The sequence below is a fragment of the Diabrotica virgifera genome, chromosome 3 (assembly GCF_917563875.1).
Source record: "Diabrotica virgifera virgifera chromosome 3, PGI_DIABVI_V3a".
NCBI lineage: Eukaryota > Metazoa > Arthropoda > Insecta > Coleoptera > Chrysomelidae > Diabrotica > Diabrotica virgifera.
Genome location: NC_065445.1, coordinates 19,047,018 through 19,069,543, shown reverse-complemented (window position 1 = coordinate 19,069,543; position 22,526 = coordinate 19,047,018). Strand labels below are relative to the sequence as shown.

Genomic DNA, 22,526 nt, shown 5'->3' with positions numbered 1-22,526 from the left:
AGTATTATTAGAACTGAAGTAACGCTACATTGTGATTTTGGGGGCAATACCAGTAGAATTATCTACTTGAAGGAAAAAAACTTGGATAGGTTTATTTAAACGCCCTTAAGAGTCGGTAATTATATAAACTCGCCAGTTAATTTTATAAGTATTCAAACATGACATTGACCAAAAACATTTTCTACCCCCGAGAAGTACTTAGTGAGAACCACCACCAAAATAAAAGGGTATTTTGGAAAAGGGTGCACTTTGTTTCTTGAGCTATCCCCTACTTCCTGTGAAAATATCAAGTAAATTCGGAATTCAGAGCCAAATACCCTCACTGACTGTGTAGTGATATTATGACACTCTGTATAATTAATATAAAATATGTTCTACGTCTAATTTTGAATAACCTTCTTATTGTTTAACTAGAATAATTAACCTTACCAAGTATGGCAAGATAATAAGTAAACACGACATTGAACTATAGGTGCTGTGTTTATAATTTGATGGGTATAAATACAGAATAGGTGAAAGACATGGGGATTCATATTATTTTGTTATTAGACGCGATTATGGCGTAACTTTATAGGTATAGGGTATTATAAGTCTTAGATATTATTGTAAAAAAGTTGTTATGGTTTAGTCACCAATTCTGAATTGTAAATATATTGTTATCATTATATTTACCATTATAATGCAAAGAAGCAGTTTAGTTAGGTATCAACCCTTTTGCTTAAGCGTTACAACTGCACTATAAGTAAATACCAACCTGCGTTACACTTGAAATAATTTTACTTCCTCCGGCACCGCCAACGATCATGAAAAGGTCGTTTCTTTTATCCAATATGACTGTCGGACACATTGAGGACTGTGGTCGTTTTCCCGGACGAATGAAATTTGATGGAGATGGAAGATAACCGTATTCATTGACCAATCCCGGTGTTGAGAAATCATCCATAGAATCATTGAGTATGATGCCGGTGCTTTCTGAAACAAATCCTGCTCCCAAGCTGGAAAAACAATAAACTTAAAAGGTTTGCTGAAGTAATAAAAATACTTCCTTTATTACTGGTATATGAATTAGATTAATATTTTTTTTAATTATCCAAATTGGATTATTAAATACAACACAGAACGAACGTTTCGGTCATATCAGACCATCATCAGGTTACATCTAGAAATAATAAAACCACTGTAAATTAAAGGAAAATGGGTGGAATTTTGACTTTTATTTAATCTTATCCCCCCTAATTATTAATCATGAACCATTTACCATAAAAAATTTTCTCATAAAATTTAAAAACTTTCTTTCATTTCCCCCTTCAGGTCTCTCTATTTAATACATTTATTTTACCAATCTTCTCATGAGACCTATAATATTTTTTTCTAATTCACTTTATTCCATCCAACCACTCATCATCCCTATTTTAGTCTCAGTGTAGTTTTGTTATTTTAGTATCACTTTGTCATGTGTTTCATGTTATGTTGGTTAGTATTTGTGGGCATTTATATTTATTTATATTAGCCGCAATAATGATTAAGTTCATCATAATGAAGTTAGAGAGAAATACAACAATACCATCTAAAACTGTGTGCTATTTTCTGACAGATGTTTATCTATTTAACTATCAGGAAAGACAGTTTATATGAACCTCATTTAGAGAGTTAAGAGCGCAGAGTATCCTGAGGTAAAAAAATAAGAGTGCTGAAAATTGCAGAAATGAAAATTCTCCGAAATATTTATGAAAAAACACGTACAGTTGAGTTCGCGTGTCTTTACCCGTGCGTCATTAATACCTGGTGAGATAAAACACATACTTTTTATCTAGCATCATTCTCTTCCACGCATGAAACTCATGACAAACCAGCTGCCGTTTCTTATTAAGTAAAAACACATGTTATTTTTATAAACCATCTAAACTCAGTGCATTGAAAAGAGATAGGTACAAAAAAAGACGATTCGGTATGTTTTCATATTTTAAGCACAATTTGTTTGACGTTTCTGCTTTGTTTAGTTTTGTGGCTGTCAGTCAGTTGAATTTTTTGCGGTTTTTGTCGAATTTTTGCGTTTTGAAGCTTCTTTATATTACACAAACAGTTGTTTTCACAACTAATTTTATGTTAGGCTTTGAAAATTTAAGGTAAATAATTCTATTTTGGCAATTAATATTTAAAACGTACAAAGCTAACGTCATTCACACAGTAAAGAAATGATTGTGTTTAGATTTCCGTCAAAGTGAATAAAATAACAAAAATAAAATATGTTATTGAATTTTTTTATAAATTGTTTATTTATTTATTTTTCAATAAAAATTAAAACAATTTATTAAGCTACTTCAAATGTAGCTGTAATTCTGCACAAAAATTTTGAAGCAAAACTTACATTTGACATTCTATATATTTGATAACGTCAAATTTTATAATAAAACCCGTCATCGGAACAGTAGCCACTTTCTGTCAGTTGTTGTTGCGTGAAATAGATTTCCGACTTATTTCGTATGCTTTAAATGATGACGCACGGGTAAAGACTCGCGGACTCAACTGTATGCATAGAATCAAGAACATATACATAAGACGTAGATGTAAAATAGAAACCACTAATCAATGGCTACAAAAATAGAGTGGACTGAAACGACCATATGGGCAAAATGACCGAGAACAGAGTAGAAAAACGACGAAAGACCATTTCCTGTGGGAAGGCGATCAGTGCAGCCACCACGAAAAAGCTGAAATAATATTCTACTGGAGAAACTATAGACTATAAGCTCATACATACAGTTCAGTACCTGAATCTTTGCCCGTGCGTCATCATTTAAAGCATACGAAATAAGTCGATGATAACTCGGAAATTGAAATGTACTAAACGCAACAGCAAGTCACTTATTGTCACTTGCTGTTGCGTTTAATAAATTTCAATTTCCGACGTATCATCGACTTATTTCGTATGCTTTAAATGAGGACACACGGGTAAAGATTCAGGGACTCAACTGTATATGAGGAAAAAATAACAACAACAGCTTTTTCTGTGTAATTGAACTTACATATAATTAATACTGGTTGTAAGAGCTATACCATCACCATTTGGACCCCAAACACAGAGGTTAGCTGTACCATGATCTTGAATTGATTCGAATGTAGCACCATAGTGTGTGGCGTCATTGAATGTTTTGAAATCTGTAATTTTCTGTCTGGTCTCTGCGGCAAAACGTTTGGAAGACAACTTGGCCACCATCTAGAAATTTAAAATAATATACATTATTATTCCACAATTTGTATAATGGTAAATAAAGTCGATTTGCTACACTCAGACACAACTGGCTACTGATTTTAGTAGGTAATGTTTTTTTTTGCCAATTTTGCCAAAACTGGCAAAATTACTAATAGGTCTGGATCCCGCGTATGAAAAAAAAGTTGATTAATAGCAAGCTGAAAATTTATTAATAGCTTAAGAGTGTCTAGTCGGACAAACTTTGATATATGGGAACACTGGAACAGAGGAAGTTTTAATTGTGGAACAGGTTAAAAATTTGGAACGATCAGACCACGAAAACGGCACATGTATTTTGTCCAACAGAACAGACTTAAACTTTCCGAACAGAGATGAAACTCTCATGCAAAAATCAGACTGCTATTTATCACCAAATGGGCGTTTTAATGAGTGGAACATGTAGAATATGTCAAATGACAGGAATTATGACAGGTGATAAACAGCAGTCTGATTTTTGCATGAGAGTTTAATCTCTGTTCGGAGAGTTTAAGTCTGTTCTGTCGGACAAAATAAATGTGCCGTTTTCGTGGTCTGACAGTTCCAAATTTTTAACCTGTTCCACAATTAAAACTGCCCCTATTACAGTGTTCCCATATATCAAAGTTTATCCGACTGGACACCCTTAAGCTATTAACAAATTTTCAGCTTGCTATTAATCAACTTTTTTTCATACGCGGGATCCAGACCTATAATAGTCCATTCTTTCACGGTTTTTGCTCTAAATTTTAAAGAACCGCTAGAAATTGACATGAAATTTGGCATACGTATAGCTTACATGTCAAATAAAAAAAGTGATATTGTGCCGATGTGTGCTTTTGCCCTGGGGGTGACTTTCACCCCCTCTTGGGGGTGAAAAAATATATGTCCAAAATAAGTCCAGAAATGGGTAAACTGACTAATTTTAAGTAACTTTTGTTCTATACAGCTTTTTCGCCAAGTCAACACTTTTCGAGTTATTTGCGAGTGAATATGTTCATTTTTCAACAAAATAACCCCATTTTTAGACGGTTTTTCGCAAATAACTCAAAAAGTAAGTATTTTGTCTAAAAAACGTTCTTAGCAAAAATATAGCTTATAAAAATGTTAAAAAAATGGTGTACGCGTTAGGTCTCCGGATCTCGTAGAACCAGAGTTGTAGCCAATCAAAAATAGATTCATATTCACCAAATTTCAAATAGAATATTTCGACGTGAAATATCCAAAAAATTAAGCACCTTTTGGGGAAAACTCATTTTAACTTTTTTAAAGTGTTTAAAAAATGTTTATTTCTGTTTTTACAAAAAGTTTCTAGCATTAAATTTAAGCAAGTTACACTTAAAATAAAGTTGGTCCCTTTTGTTTTTCCAAAAAAAAATCGGGAAGACCACCCCCTAATTAGCAACTTAAATGAAATTAATCGTTACCGCTCCACAAATTATTTTAGTTATGTTGTGTTTATATGATCTGTAAGTTTCATCGGTTCAAAGTGCTTATTTTTGAAAAAATTTGGTTTCAAAGTAAAATTTTTAAAAATTTTAAATTTTGAAAAATATGTTTTTTTCCAAATAACTTAAAAATTGTTAGAGATACAAAAAATCTTGAGAAACAAAAAAAGTCAGATTTGCTTTTCTGAATATCATGTATTTTTTTGTTTTTCTATTGGACAAAAATTGATTAAGATTTGGTGTTTCTAAATTTGCATACATTCGTGATCAGTGACTTGTTCAACCCCTTTTAACTATAGCCCTTTCAATAATAAGGACTTTGAGCCGATGAAACTTACAGATCATATAAACAATATACATATACACGAGTCAAGAAACTTGTGAAGTTGTAACGTTCATTTAAGATACTAATTAGGGGGTGATTTTCCCGATTTTTTTAACAAAAATAAAATGGACTAACTTTATTTTGAGCGTAACTTGTTTAATTTTGATGCTAGAAATTTTTTTTATAAAACAAAAATGAAGCTTTATTTGAACACTTTAAATAAGTTGTAATGAGTTTTCCCCGAAATGTGCTTCATTTTTGGTTATTTCACGTTAAAATATTCCATTTGGAATTTGACGAATATGAACCTATTTTTCATTAGCAATAACTCTGCTTCTACTAAGTGTAGAGACGTGATATATACACCATTTTTTTAAATTTTCTACAGGCTTTTGCTAAGAATGTTTTTTCGACAAAATTCTTACTATTTGAGTTATTTGCGAAAAACCGTCTAAAAGCGTGGTTATTTTGTTGAAAAAATAAACATATTCACTGCCAAATAACTCGAAAAGTATTGACTTAGTGAAAAAACTCTATAGAACAAAAGTTACTTGAAATTAGCCAGTTTATCCATTTCCTGACTTTCTTTGGACGAATATTTTTTCACCCCCAAGAGGGTGTAAAAACCACCCCCAGCGCAAAAGCACATATCGGCACAATATCACTTTTTTTCTTTGACTTGTTAGCTATGTGAAATGCCAAATTTCATGTCAATCCAAGCGGTTCTTTAAAATTTAGAGGTTTTGCAATATTTTACCGTTAAAGAACGGACTATAACTATTTAGTAATTATTACCTATTTATAGTCGGTTCACTAAACTCAGACACAACTGGCTAGATATTTTAGTCGGTAATTTTTTTGTTTTTTACCCATTTTGCAAAAATTGGCAAAATTACTAATTATTTGGTAATTATTAACTATTTAGTAATTATTAACTATTGACTAAAATATCTAGCCAGTTGTGTCTGAGTTTAGCGAACAGACTATAGTAATTATTTTTTGCCAATTTTACAATCCATACAAATTGGCAAAATTACTTACTAAAATCACTAGCCAGTTGTGTCTGACTTTAGCAAACGGACTATAATTAAAAATTCACATTGTAAAACGGCTATAAAGAATTGGAATTTTCAAAAGTTTAGAGATGTAAGAGTTGTAGAACGGCATTGAGAAAACATCACCAACAGGCAAAGGAATCAATCAAAATGTAAATCAAGAATGCCAGAAAGATATAGACCCCCTACTGGACCAGAATAAAGGAAGATATAAAAAATATAGAAAGAATACAGAAAAATATTCAAAACATACTATAAGGAAATTAACACCAATAGAAAAGCATCCAAGGCAATTACAAACCAATGCAGAAGTCTAAGTGGTACCTAATAAAAACATGGAAAGGTGCATTAAATCGATGTGGGAAATACTTTTACCGGGTACTTTATAAAGAGGACAAGGAAGAGAACCTGGAACATGAAAATGTTGAGGTTAGCGGAATAGACGGGTGGAACCACCAAAGATTCTTGAAGTTAAAGACGCAGTCCAAAAACTGGCCAGAAAAACTTACACACCAAACCTGCCTCTCTCTCACCCCACCACTTTCGCCTCGCTGCATTGCTCAGTGTCAGCCTAGCAGCCTTCGAAAATGGAGGTCCCACTTGCTGACACCACCAATATGAAATTCATGCTATGATAGGTTTTTTAAATGCAAAATGAATTTCACCTATTTCCCATCGTTATTCTTAACATCGTCAGTTAATTGTTTATGGGTAAGAGTGTATATTTGTTCAACATATTCGCAAATGGTGTATAGTCCAGGGCGCACCTGTTTTAAGATGGACGTTGAGAGGTGACTCATATTTTTTGCAAAAATGGCTTGGAATTAACTCATATAGCAATAATTGAGTTATCCTCCCACTCAAAAATGTCCGGAACATTGTTTAAATAATCAAAATGTCAAAAAATGAAGGAAAAATTCGATTTTTTTCTTCGTTTTTCGATTATAACTTTAAAAGTATGCACTTCCGAGAAAGTTACACCAACATAAAAGTTGTGTAAATAAATTTTGTACAATATAGGATTAGTCAAAAATTTTAAAAATTGTCACCCTTGTTGCACAATAGCAATAATTGCGAAAAAAACATAAAATAACAAGTATTTGCATTTTACGTTTTTCAATCATTTGCGTTACACTTAGGACCTTCATATTTTACACAGAAAAACTTTATGATATAATAAAATAAAACTATAAAATTTCATTGAATTCGGTTCAACAGATTTTGCACAATAAATTTTGCAATTCAGCTTTCGCAAAAAAAATTCATTTTTTCAAAATGTTGCAGGACTGAAAATAAAGCAGATAACAAGTTGATTTTTTTACATATAGAAGAATACTATACCTTTCATTTGCAATTTGGAAAATTAAAATCGGTTAACTACCACGGCATCAGGATTTTTTTTAAATAATCATTAATTTTTGGTGCTACGCGCAGGACAGCGGTGTTCGATTCACACCGCTTGCAACCCAAAGTTGATTTCCACCAAAATTTCTTCCAATCTTTATATAATATATTATTTTCTTACTCTATATTTTGTTGTATTTTAATATTTTAATTCCACAAAAATCAAACTAATTTGATTATTGTTTGTGAAATATTGTTTAAACAATTGCATATGTTTAAAAATAATAAACTTATATTCTCTTAAGTTAAAATATATGAACAAAGAAAGTTTTTGCTAAAAAAGTGTTATTTCAAAGGACAGAGTATATGTTTTTATTTTGCAATAAACCAATTTATTTATTTATATCGAAATGTACTAAAAATTAAAATTTATCAATTATTATCAAAGGTCATTGGAATTCCCAATCTGAGCAAACGTATCCGCTGTCCTGCGCTAGCACCAAAAATTAATGTTTATTTTAAAAAATTCCTGACGTCGTGGTAGTTAACCGATTTTAATTTTGCAAATTGCAAATAAAAGGCACAGTATTCTTCTATATGTAAAAAAAAATTCAACTTGCTGTCTGCTTTATTTTCAGTCCAGCGACATTACATTTTGAAAAAATGAATTTTTTTGCGAAAGCTGAATTTCAAAATTTATTTTGCAAAATATATTTAACCGATCTTAATTAAATTTACAGTTTTGTTTTACTATATTATAAAGTTTTTCTGCGTGAAAGGTCCTAAGTGTAGCATAAATGGTTGAAAAACGTAAAATGCAATTACTTGTTTTTTTTATGTTTTTTTCGCAACTATTGTTATTTAGCAACTAGGGTGACAATTTAAAAAAATTTTAACTGATCCTATATTGTAGGAAATATAATTACGCAACTTTTATATCAATGCAACTTTTCTCGGAAATTAATACTTTTAAAGTTATAATCAAAAAACGAAGAAAAAATCGAATTTTTCCTTAATTTTTTGAAATTTTGATTATTTAAACAATGTTCCGGAACTTTTTGAGTGGGAGGATAACTCAAATATTATTATATGAGTTACTTTCAAGCAATTTCTGCAAAAAAATATAAGTCACCACTCAACATCCAAATGTACTAATATTTTTACAGATGCGCCCTGGTCTAGTAGTGAGTTCAGTGTCCCTGCTCGGGTGGCACTGTGATAATCTCGTGTAACAAAGACAGGATTAAAACCAAAATTACAAAAGATGAGGTAATTAACTTTAACTACTTGTTAATTTCGTTACCAAAATATATTTACAATCTTCATATCGGACTTTCGTATATTTCGGGTCGATGTGACGATATTTGATACATGAATAATGATTCTAACCGACGATCGAGTGGATTAGGAATCGTATTTATTTATTAACGCGAAATAGATGTATAAGAAGAGGAAATCTCGTTCATCTCGCCAGAAGGAAAGAATATGTCAGGTTCGCTTCGCTCAACTCGCATAGCTTAGGATGGGGTTGTGACTCATCGAATTCGCGCAGCTCGACAAGACGAAGGGGATTCGGAATATGGTCGGAATACGTTTAACTTACCTATTATACCTGTTTGGTTATTCTCCGTTCAGCATACAGAGAATAATCAAATGGATTTCAGTTTCCACTTTTATACTGTCAGAGACGGTATAAAAACACGTTTTGCTTAACCCGGGAGAAGTCGCGCTCACTTCTGTTACGTAAGCAGTCGCGCGTAGAGAAAAAATCTAACAATACGAATTTAAATACGAATTTAAAACACATTAAATAGAAATTTTCTATTTTATAATATTTTCGTTTACCTACTTGTTATTTTAAAAATATCTATTTATCTACTCTATCTCATATTAGGTATAAGTTTTTAGTTTGTGAAAACTGTCAATATAGATAGCAGTGCGTGAAGGATTTAAACTGTGCGTGAAGTAACAATGGGACAATTTTAAATGCGATTTACTTTTTCGCACTGTTTTTGGCACACTTTCATATAATCAAATATCCTTAACTTTCGCGTTGTCATGGTGATGACATTGTCAGCAATAAATTATGACAAAAGTTTTGACAGTTTTGTGCTTTGAAAGAAGTTATAATTTTTAAATATCAAAGTTCTAAAAATTGTAGAATAGAAATGAATTCCAGTGACGAAGAGTTACAGTTTCTTTATTTGTTCATAGTAGATAAAATATTTTATGAAACTGCGTGAAGTACTTTTTGCGAACTTACGCGATATATAGCACTCGCTCCGCTGTAGCTCGTGCTCTAAACATCGCGTATGTTTGCAAAAAGCATACTTCACGAACTGCTTCATAAATAACTATTCTAACAATTTTAAAGCTAGTTGGTTCTGCCATAAATTCCACAAAAGATTAAAAGAAATAAAAAAAAGAAATAAAAAAAAGATCCCCCACATTACTACATTCCTCCTCGAGACACTTACGAGTGGAAAGTTATGTTGCAAAACTTTTCATCAAGTTATCACGGAAAAGGATAAAATGTTATGATTTTTTCCAACGGCGCGACTGTTCCCGGGTTAATAGATAGGCAAGCTCTAGGTGATAAAATTATATTATCATCACATGGTGAGTGAAAGAGAGGGAGAGTTAATCTATAAGGCAGTGTTGCCAGATTTCTCCCAGTCCGTCCAGCTGGGCAGATTTCTGAGCGGCATGCGGCATAGGGAACTTTTTTAACGAATAACCATCCTACTTACATCATCCAGTCCAGGAACAAAATCTTTGTCTCCAAGCCCGCTTCTCATAGCATAACCGTACTTTAGGGCTTCGATTATTCTATGGTAAGTTTTCACTGAAAAATGATCATTGCGAGGTAAATAGTTTTCTAGTATATTTAAAATATATGTCATTATTATCCCTGATCCAGGTAAGGGAAAAGAATATATCTGTTTTCCGCTGAATGTCGTATTAATTGGATTAAGGAATTCCACCCTAAAAACAAATAATAAAAATGATTCAAACTAAATAAGGTGAAAAATGAAAGGTGGAAAACTATTACATTTTATTAAATCTTCGATTAAATTATAGGTGTATGGAATGTATTTTGTGCACTCAAAGAAAGTGTGATTCAAATCACCTTTTTTATTTTATTTTATTTTATTTTATTTTATTTTATTTTATTTTATTTTATTTTATTTTATTTTATTTTATTTTATTTTATTTTATTTTATTTTATTTTATTTTATTTTATTTTATTTTATTTTATTTTATTTTATTTTATTTTATTTTATTTTATTTTATTTTATTTTATTTTATTTTATTTTATTTTATTTTATTTTATTTTATTTTATTTTATTTTATTTTATTTTATTTTATTTTATTTTATTTTATTTTATTTTATTTTATTTTATTTCATTTCATTGTATTTTATTTTATTTTATTTATTTTATTTTATTTTATTTTATTTTATTTTATTTTAGTTTTATTTTATTTTATTTTATTTTATTTTATTTTATTTTATTTTATTTTATTTTATTTTATTTTATTTTATTTTATTTTATTTTATTTTATTTTATTTTATTTTATTTTATTTTATTTTATTTTATTTTATTTTATTTTATTTTATTTTATTTTATTTTATTTTATTTTATTTTATTTTATTTTATTTTATTTTATTTTATTTTATTTTATTTTATTTTATTTTATTTTATTTTATTATATTTTATTTTATTTTATTTCAAATTCAAATATGTATACTGCGGATTTGCATAAAGTCTTAATATAAATAAAAAATTGTTTTAGGCATAATATAAATATTTCGCTACGGCATCCATATCGAGTTATTTTGTCCTTATTCGGTACTAGGATGCTTGGTTTGTTTCAGTTTCTTCAGAGATATCCATAAATACGCTCTCTGATGATCTCTTATGAGAATGAAACTAGTGAGAGTGTTTATGGCGCTCTCTGAACGAACTGAAATATAAAACGTCTCTTGATTTCGTTTTACGGCGAATGAATTCTTCTGTATTATTTATATTTAAACAAGTAAGATATTAAAAAATAATAATAATTGTATTTATTTAAATAACTTACTTGAAATCAGCTAAATCCTTTACGGTAATAATGCCACCGTTAGCTTTGATATCTGCGACAAAATTTTTAGTAAGAGATCCGTCATGCAGCGCATTTCCACCTTCTCTTGCAATTACTCTTAATGTTTGAGCAAATTTCACTCTTCTATATTTTTCTCCCTTCTTATAAACTTGGTCCGTAGCTGGATTAATAAAAATTTCCCTGAAAATGTTATAAAATAATTACACCAAATGGTACACCACCAGTGTGAGCGGTAGAAATTTGATTAAGTTGGTTAATTCATACAATAATAAAAATCTTAACACAACGTGATTAGACTACTACTCGGAAGGGTGGACGCTTTAGTACCTGTATGTTAAATACCTTTGAACCGTGTCATTTTACCGACAATTCACGGGAAAAAACGCATTTTAAATATTTGACATGGCATCGGGGATATTTTGAGTTGTTGATTAAATAATAGTGATAGTGTATTTGATAAATAATTGATTTAAGACGTGAACTTAATAAAAAGTTATTTATTGTTTATTATTTATGGAAGATCCAAGCAGAGAATACACCAGTATATATTTAGTGATCCAAGTATTTTGTAGTTAAAGATGTTCAAATTTGTAAGCGTGTCATAGTAACAATATATTATTAAAAAATCACTTTATCACTTTTCCTCTTTTCTCGATTGATTATTAGTTTTTGTTGTACAGTAGATAAATTATTACAATCACTGAATATTTAGTTAATGAAAAAATTATCATATTAATTAACTGAACTAATAATTAAGACAATTAATTATACAAGTAACAGTTACCCAAGAACATTCAAAAGCCATATTGTCAAATAAAGTTTACATATCCATTCCAGTAACAATTTTACTACACGTAATTTGCCGTGTAAAGACAGAAAAAGTAGGGATAGTCGCAAAATATTTGCGAATTATGTACCGATGGCCTTAAGGATCGTAAAATAACAAATTTTGAGAGAAATTTCGCTCATTCACGTTGCATTGATTCCGGTCTTCTTTTATCTTTTTCTGTTACATTTTAACACACTCCATCGGAATTCTTTTTTACATAGTGTTTTATATTATTATTTTCTGAATATAATACTAATGTTGTACGGTCAACATGGCATTGAATTAAATACAGCTACATACCTTAATCCACGATCACCCCTGACAACATCGATAAGATCTCTTAGGTTATTGTAGGTAAGTTCGTTCATTTCAATTCCTTCTTCGCAGAGTTTAATTGTAGGTTCTACTAAGGAACTCCATGGAACTCCACCTCCAAATTTGTTGTATAGTATCCAGTATCCTCGAGTTTCCCCAGGAACTGCTACAGATAGACCACCTGTAAAATACATTAAGTAACTAGAGTTCCAAAAAAAGAGGAAAGGAAAAAATATTTTATCGACAAAAACAAAAACTAAATCTTCTTCTACCTGGTGTACCTCTCCCTGACGAATGTTGGATATCATCATGGCAATCATTATTTTGTCTACAGCATTGCGGAAAAGCTTTACAGCTGTATTGAACCAGATTATGAGGTTCTTTAACCAGAATGCTCTTCTTCCTGAACCTCGCTTTCCAAATATTTTTCTTTGCAGGATGGCTTGTAGGACGGCATATTTGAATTCATTTCGCATAACGTATCCCAAGTACTGTAGCTTTCGATATTTGATGGTGGTCAGTACCTGTTGGTTCTTCTTCATTCTTCTGAGGGTCAGGTAGCATCGCTGCATTCTCACTTTTATATCCAGAGAGAGGTTGTGGATATTGAAAATTTACTTTCAGATCTTGGTTGTTATTTCGTGCTTCTTTTAGTATTTGCATCATCTTGTCGTGCTGTACTAGACCAAATGATTTTTTTTGCGCATTGTTTGGCTCCTGTATTTTTAGGAAGTGTTACTCTTTATTTAGTCCAGAAAGCCACTGCACATCCGCTAGGAAAAATATTCTGATTGAGATTTTCTATCCAATCTTACTCAAAAAGGACCCCTTTTAACAAATTTGCATGTTGCTAGGACCAAAAAAGAGTCAAAAATTTTTTAAACGTTTTTTTTTGTTTATTTCCTAAAATTATTTTTTTGCATCGAACAAAGATTTTTTAGGTTTTTTGGTTATTCCAAACATAAAAGGTCTTTAGACTAAGGCTCCACGGGCGATAAATTTACGCTAGCAGTAGCAGTAAAACGAACTTAAGGTTCCGCGGAACGGAATAGGAATAGACGAACTGAACCGACTACGCACAAGTCCTGTACTCGGTTCAGTTCGGCTATTCCTATTCCGTTCCGCGGAACCTTAAGTTCGTTTTACTTCTACTGCTAGCTTAAATTTAGTGACTTTTCTCTAAAGTTGATAGTTTTTAACATATAAGCGATTAAAAATTAAAAAATTGCGAAATCGGCCATTTTTAACCTTCAAAAACTATGTGAAAAACTGAAAATCTCAATATTGCCAAGGTAGGTTTATATTCTTTAAACATCGATTGATGAAATCCCGAAGAGTTTTTTGCAAATACAATATCGAAAACCCCGTTCTTTTTAATTGATAATCAAGCAGGCTTGAAACTATTTGCAACCGTTGCATGTATGTAATATGCGAAAACAAATGTGCGGAAAAATATTCTGATTAAATTTTTTTTCACTATCTTACTTGAAAAGGCTCCTTTTAACAAATGTTCATGTTGCAAGGATCAAAAGGCAGTGAAAAATATTTTTAAACGTTTTTTTTTGTTTTTACTTAAAACTAATTTTTTGCATCGGATAAATTTTTTAGGTTTTTTGGATCATTCCAAATAGAAAAGATCTCAAGTGACTTTTCTCTAAATGTGATAGTTTTCTAGATATAAGCGATTGAAAATTTAAAAATTGCAAAACCGGCCATTTTTAACCCTCAAAAACTATTAGGTCTGGATCCCGCGTATGAAAAAAAAGTTGATTAATAGCAAACTGAAAATTTGTTAATAGCTTAAGGGTGTCTAGTCGGATAAACTTTGATATATGGGAACACTGGAACAGGGGCAGTTTTAATTGTGGAACAGGTTAAAAATTTGGAACGGTCAGACCACGAAAACGGCACATTTATTTTGTCCGACAGAATAGACTTAAACTCTCCGAACAGATATTAAACTCATAAAATCCTTTATAAAAGGTATATTTGTTAAAATCCCTATACAGGGCTACATCAAAGACAGAACTAGTTTTCAATCGGTTGACCGATCATCATCAGTGCAATCTTAGTGGTGTGAGTTTTTATTCAATCTCACCCCACCGTGGCAAAAATGGTTTAATTATTACCTTTTGCCTAATTGGACATAGGTGAATATTTTAGGACCACACCCGTATGTCCCGTCCTTCGATATAAACAAAATAGTGAACTTTTAGGAGAACTGGTTCTAAGATTTAATTTGGTCTGGTTTTAAAGGTGCTAATTAATACGATAGAAAGGGTTGTGTATTAGCGATAAATAAGGGTATTCGGCGAGCAAAACATTTATTAACAACAACGATTTTGACAAATAAGCGGCTTAACGATAAATGATATTCTTAATAGCGAACGAGAGAGAGTAAGAGTCTTTTTAATCTATTAATTATTGCGGAGAGAGTATTTTTACGGCGAAAAGAGACGCACAAGCGAACAAAGTGTTCTTATCTGACATCAGAAAGAGACTGCTGAAATTCTATTCAAATCTCTGCACTATTATCTTTGATAGTTTAGTTTACACCATTCGCCCTGAAAAGGGCCAAACACATGTTACACTTCTTTGGCAAAATGACCTGCTTTTACCCCGAAACTATAAAAAATGCAGATGTATATTTTATGAAACACACAACGCTACACTCAAGTTTTTCAGAGAATTAAATATTTTAAACACAATACAGATTGTCCCAACAGATTTACAGAGAGATATTTTTATAAAAGCAAATTAATGTAAATAACTGTTGTTTTCACAACATACTCCCCCGCGTTGAAGCACTGGCTTTAACATAAACCTAACCTAACATAAATCAACTTACAATGTTCTTAAGCGAAAACACTAAACTTAACTTAATTTTAACAGTCATTTGGTAGAGGACACAATTTATTAATAGAGCGCTTGAAGACTCCATCTTTAGTTTTGACCGATGCAACTCTTACTCGGCCATCCTTTCCGGGAAAGACATCAATCACTCTTGCTAGAGCCCAGTAAAGAGGAGGAGTGTTATCTTCAATCAACAAGACGAGATCGTTGGGCTCTAGGTTCTTATGAGGAAGAAACCATTTAGGGCGATTTTGGAGTCTGTTCAAGTAGTCAATTGACCATTTTTTCCAAAACATTTGCTGGAGTTTAGAGAGATGTTGCCATAAACTTAATCTATTTTCGGGAATGTGGATTACATCCCTTTCAGGAAATGACGTAAGAGATTGTCCAATCAAGAAATGTCCAGGGGTCAGATAGGTTAGATCAGAGGGATCATTTGAGAGGGAGCAAAGCGGTTGAGAGTTGAGCACAGCTTCAATTTGAGTGAGAACAGTGGTAAATTCTTCAAAAGTGAGCTTAATATCACCCATGAGTCTACGGATATGATGCTTTGCGCTCTTTATAGCGCTTTCCCAGATGCCACCATGATGAGGGGCTCGAGGAACTATGGTTTTCCAGCGAATATGCGATGATGCCAAAAAATCATTAATAGAGCGAGAGTTTTCTTTTTCTTTTAAAAACTTATAAAGTTCAAACAACTGATTACGAGCTCCCAAAAAGTTCGTGGCGTTGTCACTGAATATAGTCTGAGGGAGGCCTCTACGGCTAATAAAACGTTTTAGAGCGAGAAGAAACGTCTCTGTAGAAAGGCCGGACACGACTTCAATGTGAACAGCTCGAGTCGATAGACAAACGAAAAGAGCAATATAAGATTTTATCAAAGGAGCTTTGCGGAGTTTGGAAGCTTTGATCTGAAAGGGCCCGCCAAAATCTAATCCGACATGAGCGAATACTCGAGAGGATTGCAAACGTTCCTTTGGTAAATCTGCCATAATCTGAATAGCGGGTTTGGATACATTGGTGTATGACCTTTTTAACTTCACGTAGTCCATTTAAAGGCCAATATTTAAGTCGAATTTGAGATAAAGTATTTTGAGGACCAGAGTGACAAAGTCTGATATGTTCTCTCTGAAGAATGAGACGTACTACATGATTTTTTGAGGGAAGGAGAAGAGGATATTTTTGATCAAATGTAACGTCTGAGTTACCAAGGCGACCTCCTACACGCAGCATTTCATTTTCATCCAAAAAGGGGTTTAAGCGTAAAAGAGACTTATTGGATAGAGTTTTACCTTTTTTAATCTCAGAAAGCTCAAGCGAGAAAGAAGAATACTGAAGCATCTTAACAATCTTCAGTTCGGCGTTTTGAAGTTCGCTTACTTCAAGAGAATTTGATAACTTGCGAGAAGGCGATTTGGCATTATTGGCAAACCTGAATATAAATGCTAAAGTTCTTACAAACCTTGAAAAATTAGAGAACCTATCAGAAAGAGAGGTGAAAAAATCTATTTGATCATTTCGAATGTGAAGAGTTACTTTCCTTTCTTCGGGTAACTTGGAGGTATAAACTTTTGGATTGTATTTCAACAAATCCAACCGAGATTGATTCAAAAATTGAGGACCATGAAACCACAAAGAAGATTTAAGTATTTCAGCGGGTAGCATTCCTCGGGAGAGTATGTCGGCAGGATTCTCTTTGGATCGTACGTGCCTCCAATGAGCGTTAGGAGAATTATCTAAAATTTGTGCAACCCTATTTGCTACAAATTGAGTCCAACGAGAGGGATGCGAACGAAGCCAAGCGAGAACAATTTCTGAATCCGACCACATATTTATAGAGTCTAAGCGAGAGAGTTTTTCTTCAATAATATTAGCAATCCTTGCTGTGAGCTTACTACACAATAGCGCACCCATGAGTTCCAATCTTGGGAGAGTCAAGGGTTTTAGCGGAGCGACACGACTCTTAGATGCTAAAAGTGAACAAGATACTTGTTCTGATCTATAAATCACACGTAGGTAGATGCAAGCTCCATAAGCCTTTAAACTTGCATCCGAGAATGCGTGAATCTCAACACTAGTGATTTCTTGACTTAAAAAGAGACACCGAGGTATATTTAAATCCTTAAAATTAGAGAGACTGCGAACAAAATTTAGCCACTCATGCAACGTATCTGCATCTATGATATCGTTCCAATTAATTTTGGAAATCCAAATTTTTTTCATAATTAATTTAGCGACAACTGTAACTGGGTTAATTAGGCCTTGAGGATCAAATATTTGGGCAATCATTGACAGTACTTCTCTCTTGGTGTACGAGTCCTTTAAGGTAAAATTTGGGAGAGAGATTGAGAAGGTGTCAAGAATAGGATTCCAACATAAACCTAAAACCTTATTGGAGCCATTATCTGGAGCTATTACATAAGTAGTGTTCGAAGAGAAAGAAGAGATATTTTTTAAAAACAAGTCTGAGTTAGAACACCATTTATGGAGAGAGATACAAGCGGTTCCAAGCAAACTAGTTATTTCCTTATGTGCTTTAAGGAGAGTCTGTACATCATTAGCGCCATAGAGAATGTCATCAATGTAACAACTATTTTGAAGAGCATCACTGGCCAAAGGATACTCAGTCTGATAAGTTTGTGCCAGTTCCATTAAACAGCGAGTACTCTGAAAGCTAGCGCTTTTAGTTCCATACGTTACGGTTTGCAATTCAAGACACTCAATGTCTTTTTCAGGGGAGTCACGCCAGAGAATATTTAAAAGAGAGGTTTGAGCAGGATTTATTCTAACTTGTCTATACATTTTTTGTATATCCGTTGTAAAAACGAAGGAATACAATCTAAACCGTAGCAAAATGTCAAAAAGTTCCGGTTGAAGAGTAGGACCTTTGAGTAAAATATCATTGAGCGAATAACCACTAGAGCTTTTCATCGAACCATCAAAAACAACCCTAAGCTTTGTTGTTAAAGATTCTTCCTTAAACACACAGTGATGCGGTAGAAAATATTTACTTTCTAACTTTTCGTTGGTTAGAGAGAGAGGCACTATTTTCGCATGTTCGAGAAGAAGATATTCATTAATGAAAGATTTATATTGAGCGTATGTACTTTCGTTTTTTAAGAGCCTATGTTCTAATTTCATAAATCTTTTAAAGGCCATTTTAAAGGATTCACCTAACATTTTATTAGCGTTTTCAGAGACAAATGGAAGATTTACTTGAAAGCGGCCTGAAGGTAATACAAGAGTAGTTTTGCTAAATATTTGTTCCGCTAATTCTTCATCGGGAGTTAATTTACTAACGAGGGGAACTTCTTCAATTTCGAAAAATTGTTGAAGCAACTTATCCAACTGATTTTCTTCGGGTTCGGATTGAACAAAGAGAGAAACATTTGACTGAGAGATAGCCAAATGTGAATTACGGTGAAAAACCTGAGGATTAATTGTACCAAAAATAACATAGCCTAAGTGAGTATTCTGAAGAATGGGAAGATTTTTTCCTAACCGTATAAATCCATCCGTCAATAATTCACTATAGATATCACCAGCTAGAAGCAAATCAATTTTACCCGGAACAGAATACGAGGGATCTGCGAGAGTGAGATCCTGTGGGACTTTTATTTTACTTCTATCTATAGTAGCTCTAGGAAGCCTACAAGTTATACTATCGAGTACAGCGAAAGAAGTTTTAAAACTTCTGTCCTTTACATTATAGGGGAAAAATTCTAAGTTTAACATTTCGTTTGAGAGTGAGGTGTTTTCGGATATGGTTGATATCTGTAGCTGTTTAAAATAAGGGATGAGTTTTAACTTCTCAACCAAATCACGAGAGATAAACGAATGTTGGCTCCCATTATCTAGGAGCGCTCTGGCATGCATGGGTCTGCCGTCTTTCGAATAAACGGTTACTAAAGCGGTAGCCAACAATACATCAGTTTTAACTGATAAAGCGGAGAGAGATGTGGCTGCCTGAGAATCTGGAGAATTTTGCATATCTAAAGGAGGTCTGGATGAGCTAGTAGAAGCTTCATTTTGGCTGCGATTATTAAAAGAATGCTGAGTAGATATGGGAGCGACAACACGAGAAGCACCTTGAGAATTTTGAGGAGTTTGAGCATTGCGCTCACGAGAGAGAGCTTGCCTATTGATGTTCCTAGAGGAAGAGACATTTTCAGAGGTTCCATGGAGGGATGAGTGATGATGACCCCCACACAAAGTACATGATCGAGTAGAGCCGCAATCTTGAGAGAAATGTTTACTACCCAAACAATTAAAACACAGTTTCTTACCTTTTACAAAATTAAATTTTTCCTGTAAAGAGAGGCATTTAAAATCATTACACTGATAAACCTTATGAGCATTACTTCTGCAAAAAGTACAATTATTATCAGAGAAAGAGTGTGATGGTTGGTCAACTGATGAGAAGAAAGATGTTTTTGATTGAGACCTGTTATTAACCTTTTTATCATGATCTGAAACATTTAATTTTTCCTGAATATCACACTTTTTCTCGAGAAATTTAAAAAACTGTGAAAGGGTAGGTAAGGTCTTTGTCCCAATATCATATTCAAAGGCCCTATGTGTAGCAAAATCTAATTTTTGTAAAAATATTTCAATTAATAGTAAATCCCAATGCTCAATTGGTACGGACATATTTTTCAAAGCAAGCAGCGTCTGCTGAGCTAGAGTTAAAAATTCGCGTAATGCCTTTGAATTACTTTTAACTAGAGATGGAGCCTTTAACAATTTTTGAATGTGTAAGCTAATCACTCGCGATTTGTTTTCGTAACGATCTTTGAGAGTTTTTACAGCTATATCGAAATTTTCGTCGATAACTTCGATGTTGTCGATCAACTGGAGGGGTTCATTTCGCAGGAACGATTTAAGGTAAATAAATCGTTGCACGTTATTGAGTTCTTCATTGTTCACTATTAGCGTCTCGAAGAGCTGGTAGAACGAGTTGAACTCAGAGAATGACCCGCAGAACGTTTGCATGGTGATCTCCGGAAGCCTAACCTTAGCAGTGGCCACAGTTGACTGAGTGCTATTTGATCTGAGAGGAGGGGGGCCCAACAATAACTCGTCCATCTTACGCTGTAGGCCCGCGAGAATAGAGAAATATTTTTGCTCAGTTGTTACCCTGTCTTCTGCTTCAGTACCGGCTTCATCAATCTCGTCTATCTGATCCATTATTTCTTCATATTTTAAAAAACAGGTTTTTAATTCAGTTTGCCGAAATTGAAATTGTAGCGCATCCTTTTCCGTACTAGCCTTTTGTGAGAGCCAGTTTTCAATTCTTGTAATTTTAGCCTTCAAAGGCGTCCTTTTTTTCTTGAGGTCTTCCATTTCTATCCCGAATTCGATTGAGCACACACGGCGAGAGAGAGTCTATCGATACGCGGCAAAATCTAAATTACACTGGAGAGTTTTTTGTCAATTAACAAGCGCGGCGAGAGAATAAGAGTCTAAGTTTCACAGAGAGATACAGCGTCTACGTTAAATGTCTACAAAAGTGTTTTTGACCGTAAAATGTCTTTGAGCAGAGTTTACCTTGGATCAGCAATAAAAGTTTTAAAAAATGGAAAAATCTCACCAAATTAGTCCAATTGATAAAGCAACAGGTGGCAGCTACTAACCACACACAATAACTTCACTTTCTTTTACTTAGAGTTTATCGCGACGCGAACTAACAAGTCTTGTAGAGGTATTACACACAAAAATGTCCGAAAAAGCGGCACAAACGCGAAAACCAACCAAAAATCCGGGTCGATGTAGACCATCAAATGGTGTGAGTTTTTATTCAATCTCACCCCACCGTGGCAAAAATGGTTTAATTATTACCTTTTGCCTAATTGGACATAGGTGAATATTTTAGGACCACACCCGTATGTCCCGTCCTTCGATATAAACAAAATAGTGAACTTTTAGGAGAACTGGTTCTAAGATTTAATTTGGTCTGGTTTTAAAGGTGCTAATTAATACGATAGAAAGGGTTGTGTATTAGCGATAAATAAGGGTATTCGGCGAGCAAAACATTTATTAACAACAACGATTTTGACAAATAAGCGGCTTAACGATAAATGATATTCTTAATAGCGAACGAGAGAGAGTAAGAGTCTTTTTAATCTATTAATTATTGCGGAGAGAGTATTTTTACGGCGAAAAGAGACGCACAAGCGAACAAAGTGTTCATATCTGACATCAGAAAGAGACTGCTGAAATTCTATTCAAATCTCTGCACTATTATCTTTGATAGTTTAGTTTACACCATTCGCCCTGAAAAGGGCCAAACACATGTTACACTTCTTTGGCAAAATGACCTGCTTTTACCCCGAAACTATAAAAAATGCAGATGTATATTTTATGAAACACACAACGCTACACTCAAGTTTTTCAGAGAATTAAATATTTTAAACACAATACAGATTGTCCCAACAGATTTACAGAGAGATATTTTTATAAAAGCAAATTAATGTAAATAACTGTTGTTTTCACAACACTTAGAATCTACATGCAAGCCACCAAAGTAAAAATAACAGGGTAAAAACCCTTTACAATTGATCCGTCATCGGAACATATGACTAAGATGTGAATTATAACATGGATGACTAAGATATCCAATGTTTTCCGCCCGAGGTACCAGAGCTCATTGGTACCTCGGGCGGAAAACATTGGATATCTTAATCATCCATGTTATAATTCACATCTTAGTCATATGTTCCGATGACGGATCAATTGTAAAGGGTTTTTACCCTGTTATTTTTACTTTGGTGGCTTGCATGTAGATTCTAAGATTTCACTAATGATGATCGGTCAACCGATTGAAAACTAGTTCTGTCTTTGATGTAGCCCTGTATAGGGATTTTAACAAATATACCTTTTATAAAGGATTTTATGTTTTTGTAATGGTATACAGCCAACTACAGGAAATTTTTCCTCGTGGATTAGATATTAAACTCTCATGCAAAAATCAGACTGCTATTTATCACCTGTCATAATTCCTGTCATTTGACATATTCTACAT

The 22,526-nt window shown here is 33.0% G+C and overlaps 1 protein-coding gene across 1 annotated transcript in view; it reads right to left on the bottom strand.

Annotated features, from left to right (window-relative positions):
* The window catches only part of LOC114328424 (scoloptoxin SSD14-like), a 32,929-nt gene that overhangs the window by 713 nt on the left and 9,690 nt on the right, over positions 1-22,526 (bottom strand). The window contains exons 4-8 of the mRNA XM_028277276.2: positions 12,638-12,833; positions 11,488-11,688; positions 10,152-10,386; positions 3,027-3,217; positions 755-995 (exon numbers count right to left, since the gene is read on the bottom strand). Of these exons, the coding sequence (XP_028133077.2) occupies positions 755-995; positions 3,027-3,217; positions 10,152-10,386; positions 11,488-11,688; positions 12,638-12,833 (1,064 nt within the window). The remainder of the gene's footprint in view (positions 1-754; positions 996-3,026; positions 3,218-10,151; positions 10,387-11,487; positions 11,689-12,637; positions 12,834-22,526) is intronic.